We start from the raw sequence: 7,537 nt of genomic DNA on the forward strand, positions 1-7,537 counted from the left end.
CGTATCAATTTCTTTCAGAAAAATCTTCAATATTTTATTTACGATATAGTTTAGCATTATTTAATGATTTGAGTATAGAAATAAGTATTTTCAGTACCGTAATTATATATATTTTTTTGGCGACCCGGAAGTTATTCTGCTCGCGCTTGCGCAAATGAGCGGATGGTGCGGATCGTGCTACCGGTACGGATCGGGTAGTGACAAGGATAATGCCTCAGCCCAGCACCACGGTGGAGCAGGTGCTGCTCGCCGTAGGAGAACAAGTGGGGCATGGAAACATCTCGTATGCCTCCCATATGAATAAGGCAGTGGTTGTGTTTTTGAAAAAACTGGAATTTGTTAGTCAACTCATAGAAAGCGGGCTTGTCTTTGATGATGAGTTTTTTCAGGTTTCCCCGCTGGCGGTTCCTTCGGTCCGGATCACCGTATCTGGTGTTCCCCCGTTTATTTCTGCTGGTGAAGATTCTCAGTCATCCAGCTCATGGTCATTCCAAAAAAAATTAAAAAACAAAGCAACTGGACTTGTTTTACGTAGTTGAAGACGTTTCGCTTCCTCTCCAGGAAGCTTTCTCAATTCAAAAAGTCTGGAATAATGCGGAGTAACAAGCTTTTATACCATTGCCCAACAAAGGCCTTGAAATGGCTTAGATAACATGCAAATTCAACCGAAACAGGTCCACCCCTTAGTAATGGCCGTTAAAGCCATTACGCCAGCAGATTAAACTGAAACTGGTCCACTCCTCTGTAACGAAGAGTCGTTAGGGTCGTTATTGACTTGGCTTAAAGGAACGATGTTTTAATCACCCGTATGAGGGTGAGAGTTAAGGTGATGATTGGCTGGAATTAATCCTATAGCTGTGTTGTAAGTTTTTGAGAGTTGTTTAAGGTTGGTCTTTCTCTCTTAACGTAGATGGCTTCCTTCACACCCCTTTCAAACCATCTGTCTTCTTTGTCCAAAATATGAACATTATGGTCCTCAAAAGAGTGTCCTTTGTTCTTAAGGTGTAAGTGGACAGCAGAGTCTTGTCCTGAGGAGGTAGCTCTCCTGTGTTGAGCCATGCGTCTGTGGAGAGGTTGTTTGGTTTCTCCAATACCCGTTTATTTTGCCCGTTGATTTCCAACGAGGCTCTGGAGACAGAGCTGAAGCGTTTCGGGAGATTTGCGAGCGGGTTCCGGGTGGTGAGTCTTGGCTGTAAGGACGCCAAACTGAAACACGTTCAATCTCTGCGGAGACAAGTGTTCATGTTTCTGGATTCTCCAACTCAAACACTAGATGCCTCGTTCCGTGTTAAACATGAGTAAGGACACTACATGGTGTATGCCAGCTCAGGTAACATGCAGAGGCGCACCTTGTCAACAGGCAAACCAAGCAACTGCTTGGAGCCCCGAGCCACTGGGGGGCCCCCAAGAGCCAGCTACTGTACAGGTAGATAAACAGAGCAACAGGCGAGCATGAAGTGGCAACGCTATAGTGACCGAGGAGATGCACAACTGCATAGAAAAATTCCGATTGGATGGAATGTTGATTGACAATGGCTTTGCCCAGTCAAAATCCAGCCCAGCCCAGCCCAGGTGGATAACTTCCCTTAATGAAAATGAACGTAGCGAATGGGTGACGTTGTAGTAGCCTCGTGAGACCATCCTGATCTCGCGAGCTTTCAAGGTTTCACTCGCAGATCAGTCTGGCTACTTTCCGTTAAAGAAAATTTGGAGCAGTTCACCAAACAAACGTCCAATCAGCGTTGGCTTTGAGGCGGGTTGAGGTGTGACGCAACGAGAAGCACGACAGTTCAGTCTAAAGAACATGGCGGCTTCAGCCGATGAAACTAGCGTTAGCGTGGCTATCAAGCAAGTTTTATCGGCATTACAGAGTATTTCTTTGCTGAGCTAACGAGCCTTTACCTGCAGCAGCAAGAGTAGCTTGGCTTGTGGTTGTGTTTTCGTCGTCGCTCTGTTACGAGCAACAACGAATCTGATTGGTTCATTTGGCCCATCTATCACCAACATAGGCCAATCAGCTAACCAGTATTTTCGCCCCTTCCCAAAATTACTTCAACGGAAGGTTTCCAGATGGATATGCGGAGCAAATCTATCTGGCGGAGTCAGGTAAACGTTGTAGGCCTATCGTTAAGTAAATTGGAAAGCAATTAAGTAACTAAGCTGAAGGGAAATGAAGAGGAGTTATCCATCTGGTAGCGAGAAGAAGAAGAAGAAAAAAGAAGAAGAAGCAAAAAGAAAGAAAGACAGTGGTAAGTGGAGCAGATAATGATTTAAGCATAACATTAACAGTAAATGACTGCTGTCATTGAAATGATGCTACTTTGTCTTCTAACGGGGAGACAGCAGCTATAGTGTTAAGTGAATGCTATGATAGCAATGAATAACGAAAGCTATGCCCAAGGAGAGCAATTAAACATTTTTAACAAAATCTTCCATATCTCTCCTCAGGATCATTGCTTAAATTTATAACAAAACAGACAGATAAAGTGCCCCTACCAAATGCTGATGATGAAAACCGTAAGTCCAGTGTTCCACTTGAATTGTTAACAGTAACCGTTTAATTGCTAATTGTAAAGATTATTTATTGCACAATTTTTTTTGTCATATTATAGTTCCAGCAACATCCACCTCCAGTGGGATAGTGGCCACTCAACCTGTTGGTTGTCATGAAGAGCAAGAAGAGACACCAGAGGCACATCGAGCACCCATTCCAAGTTATGATACTGATGACTGTGAGTTCAATACATTTTACTTCAATCGATAACATGTGACATGCTCTGAAAAGATTATTTAGGATAATATACCCTGTTGTTTTTTGTCATATCAGTTCCAGCAACATCCACCTCCAGTGGGATAGTGGCCACTCACCCTGTTGGTTGTCATGATGAGCAGGAAGAGACACCAGAGGCACATCGAGCACCCATTCCAAGTTATGATACTGATGACTGTGAGTTCAATACATTTCACTTCAATCGATAACATGTGACATGCTCTGAAAAGATTATTTAGGATAATATACCCTGTTGTTTTTTGTCATATCAGTTCCAGCAACATCCACCTACAGTGGGATAGTGGCCACTCACCCTGTTGGTTGTCATGATGAGCAGGAAGAGACACCAGAGGCACATCGAGCACCCATTCCAAGTTATGACACTGATAACTGTGAGTTTAATAATTCAATACATTTTATTTAATTGATAACATATAGCATGCCCTGTAAATTCTTTATGACAACGTATACCCTGTTGTTGTTTTTGTTATCAGTTCCAGCAACGTCCACCACCAACAGGACAGGAATTCGTACCCCTCATCATGACACGTCAGCTGCTACTACAACAGGTTTGACTACATCAGAAGACCCTGCAGAATGGCCAAGTGTTCTTAGCCATACTGAAGTGTGTGCATTAGTCACAAAAGGGCCTGTACAGATCAAAGATGTAGTATTCCCACAGAATTCTGAGAAAAATCCACGTAGATCCACAAAGGAAAACTATCAAACGGTAATGAAAAATGGGGAGACGATACATCGAACATGGCTTCTTTATTCAGTTAGCAAAGACTCTGTATTCTGTTTTGCGTGCAAACTTTTTGGTAAACAAGACAAAGCACTTACAGTAGGAGGTTTTAGAAATTGGAGGAATCTGGCTGGACATCTAAAGGAACATGAACATTCCAAAACACACATTACCTGTATGACAAGTTGGCATGAACTCCAGATGAGGCTCAAAACTAAAACAGCCATTGATCAGATTAACCAGGATTTAATGCACCTTGAGATGCATCACTGGAGAGGAGTCATACGCAGAGTGATTGCCATAATATGCCACCTAGCTGAAAGGAACCTTGCTTTGAGAGGGCATACAAATGTGCTATATGACCCACATAATGGGAATTTCTTGTCACAGGTGGAATTAATGGCACAATTCGATCCAATCATGAGTGAACATTTGAGGAGGATCCAAAACAAGGAAACAATGGTGCACTACCTTAGCAGTCAAATCCAAAATGAAATCATAGCACTAATTGGAGACAAAGTAGTTGAGGACATAGTCAAAAGGGTGAAAAAAGCAAAGTACTTTTCTGTCATAATGGACTGTACGCCTGATATTAGTCATACTGAGCAACTTTCTGTTGTTTTAAGAGTGGTGAACTGTGAGCCATCAGTTGGTGCATCTATCTCTGAACATTTCGTAGGATTTGTTAATGTTCAAGACACCACTGGCAAAGGTCTGTGTGACACACTACTTGAGAAGCTGGACAAGTTCAGCTTGAGCATTGCAGATTGTCGTGGACAATCCTACGATAATGGTAGCAACATGATGGGACATCAACAAGGGGTTCAAGCAAGAATATTGCAAATGAATGAGAAGGCACTGTGTGTCCCATGCAGTAGTCACACTCTTAATCTGGTTGTAGCAGATGCTGCAAAATCTTCAGTTGTCTCCATCACCTTCTTTGGTGTTCTCCAGAGATTGTACAATCTTTTTAGCTCCTCTGTGCAACGCTGGGCACTTTTAGAGGAGCATGTCAAACAGTTAACCATAAAATCTTTGTCAGTGACCAGATGGGAGGCTAGAATTGACAGTGTGAAAGTGGTGCATTACCACCTGCCAGAGATCATACAAGCTTTGTCTGCTCTCGAAACTCTTTCAGTGCAGAAGAAGGACTCAGAGACATTGTCCAAGGCAACCAGCATTAAGAATGAACTCATGACATGGAGTTTTGTAATGTGCACTGTAATCTGGTACAACATATTGTTGTTAGGATATCAACAAGGTCAAGTGGAACGAGCTGTTTATCCCAGAACTGCATGGCACACTTAGATGGCACTGACCCAAAAGATTGGCACATATCTATCAGATACCACCCCGGAGGTGACACAGCTTCCCTGCTGATGTCACAGTTTGGATGTGTACCGCCCTTGTATGGGTGTGTCCCGAGATCCCTTTATAATGTTTGTGTGATGAGCACTCGAGGCCTCCTGCCGATCAGGGGCCCATCAGCGCTGGTGTGACTGTAACTATTTCTCTGTCTTTACCTAGATAAAATATAACTAAAAGCATACTTGTCTGTTTTATGCTTCCTACATTCAAGGTAATAAGTAAGTGGGGGTCGCCTGACTGGGTAAAACGAACTGGGTCCACCGAGGGTGTTTCACCTTAGACACGGCACGGTGAAACAGTAACATTGTACCAGATCAACCGAGTCAGCAAAATTCTCCAGAGCCCCACTGTTTCTCTTGAAACACTTGAAAGAGAAACAAGCACAGTGAAAGTGTATCTGGAGAATTTTAGGGAAAATGGACTTGCTGCCTCTCAGATTGATGCTAGGGAGATAGCAGAAAACCTTGAGATTGATATGACATTTCCTGAAAAAAGAAATCGGAAAACAACCAGGCAGTTCCTGTATGAGGGTAGAGAAGAAACACAGTCCACTCCAGATCAACACTTTAACAAGAGAGTTTTTTCTGCCCCTAGTGGACACAGCCCTCACAAGTTTGAATGAAAGATTTTCAAAAATGGAGGATTTTTATGCCATTTATGGTTTTATCTTCTCCAAAGAAAATATGTCAAAGACTATTCAGAGTGGCAAACTTGAAGACAGCTGCAAGAAACTGGAAAAGACACTACATGACATTGATTCTGAGGATTTGGTTCTGGAAATCAGGGCTGCTGTCCATGCCTTTCCTGATCATGTATCTGCCTCTCCAAGAGAGATGCTTGATTACATTTACAAGGAACGGATTCTGGATCTTTATGGAAATCTCAGCATTGCCCTCCGTCTGCTGTTAACTCTCCCGATCACTGTTGCCTCTGGAGAGAGAAGTTTCTCCTCTTTAAAGCGGATAAAAACCTATCTGAGGTCAACCATGTCTCAAGAGAGACTTTCAGGACTGGCGCTTATTTCCATAGAGTATAGTGTGCGAAGGTCTTTGGATCTGGAGGACTTAGTGTCTGCATTTGCACAAGCCAAGGCCCGTAAGCAGCAAATCTGAAAGCTGTATAGGACCCCAATAATTTCACTACACTTACTATACTTTATATTTTGTACAAAGTTTATATTGGGTTTTTAAAGTAATTTACTGTTTTTTATTTTTATACTGTTTACTTTTTTTTATTTTATTATATATTTATTTTAATTTATTAATTTATTCTTTACTTTTATTCTTTTATATTTTCCAAAATAACAAGGTTGTTCATGTTTAGAACATTTGGAATAAAAAAAGGTTTTATTTAATACATTTTTCGTTGGTGTCAGATTATTTATAGCCTAACATAATGGTGATGAAAACTGGTCGGTAGGGCCCCCTAGGATTTTGTGCTTGGGGCCCCCACAGACAGCGGGTAGTGGAGCAGTGGACGCTGGCTGAGGCTGCTCCTGGGCCGTGATAATGCTGAGATGGACAGCTGCTCTGTGGTAGGAACTGACGGTGATGGTGGTGGTGATAGTGGCTCCGTGGCTGGGACCCAGGGTGATGGTGGCCTCCAGGTTAATACAGACAGTGCTGTAGGTGAAGAGGAGGCTGTGGTCAGGACAGTGCAGAGGGCAGATGACCTGGGGAGGCCAGAACAGGATGCAGGGTGTTCTGCTGTACAGGATATAGAGCTGCTGCAGGTCAGCCCTGAGAGTGAGCCAGATGATCAGGTGAAATCTGCTCGTGGCCATGGTGACATAGACTGTGAATCTGACTCTGTTAGTTTATCTATAGCCAGGGATGGGCAGTAGCGCCGCCACATGTAGCGAAGCTATTAGTTAAACTACATTTTCCAGTAGCCTGACCGTAGCGTCACTGCTTCTTTGAATCAAGTAACTTTCCTGTAGTGACGTTATTTTTTTTATCAAGTAGCGACGTAGCGTCCACAAACGCTACAAAATCCAGGACATAACTAAGAAATTAAACCAGGTTTGCTATTTTGAAACAACATTCAGAGTGAACAATCAATCTGAGTTGTTGGTTGGACATGATCATGCGTGAGCTTCTACTTTGCCTCTCCTGTCTGTATCTATCGAAACATGCGCATGCGTACGGCAGTGGAACTTATGGCAAGCCGATTAACCAAATTATCGTCCGTACAATAACGCGCACATCCAACCCGTATTTTACGCGAGCGCGCGTTTTTTACGTCACCGCGCGTTTCCAGCCAGAACGCGTGGTGACGTAAAAAACGCTCGCTCGCGTAAAATACGTGCGGTGGCATTAATAACGTTTGGTGGCGTTTTTTGCATATTATATTATCAGGAGGTTATCTTTTATGTGCTCAGCCACTAGATTTAAAGGTGTTTTACCCAATTAGAACACTGCAGCACCAGACATAACCAGGAGGTCCCTGATCGTTGGGGAAAGGCAGAAAGAAGATGCACCTTCCTTTCTGATCCTGTCTAAATCCTGCTTAGTTCAATAATAAAGTCTGATATTACACAAAACTCACTCTGCTTGTTCTCCCTACTTATGCCTTTGGTGCAGAAGATAAATGAAATCTTTAACAGAAATGTTATTATTAATTCTGAAAATATTATCATGTGAATATACATACAA

The 7,537-nt window shown here is 42.7% G+C and overlaps 1 protein-coding gene across 1 annotated transcript; it reads left to right on the top strand.

The window, feature by feature from the left end:
* Nucleotides 1-2,050: 2,050 nt before the first annotated feature.
* Nucleotides 2,051-3,943, top strand: LOC118558889 (mucin-5AC-like). The gene is made up of 7 exons (XM_036129515.1): nt 2,051-2,249; nt 2,449-2,517; nt 2,613-2,732; nt 2,828-2,947; nt 3,043-3,162; nt 3,265-3,471; nt 3,906-3,943. Exons 1-7 carry the CDS (start codon nt 2,171-2,173, stop codon nt 3,941-3,943), a joined length of 753 nt encoding a protein of 250 aa, XP_035985408.1. The 5' UTR covers nt 2,051-2,170.
* The last annotated feature ends 3,594 nt before the right edge of the window (nt 3,944-7,537 follow it).

This window comes from Fundulus heteroclitus, unplaced genomic scaffold (genome assembly GCF_011125445.2).
Source record: "Fundulus heteroclitus isolate FHET01 unplaced genomic scaffold, MU-UCD_Fhet_4.1 scaffold_178, whole genome shotgun sequence".
Classification (NCBI taxonomy): Eukaryota; Metazoa; Chordata; class Actinopteri; order Cyprinodontiformes; family Fundulidae; genus Fundulus; species Fundulus heteroclitus.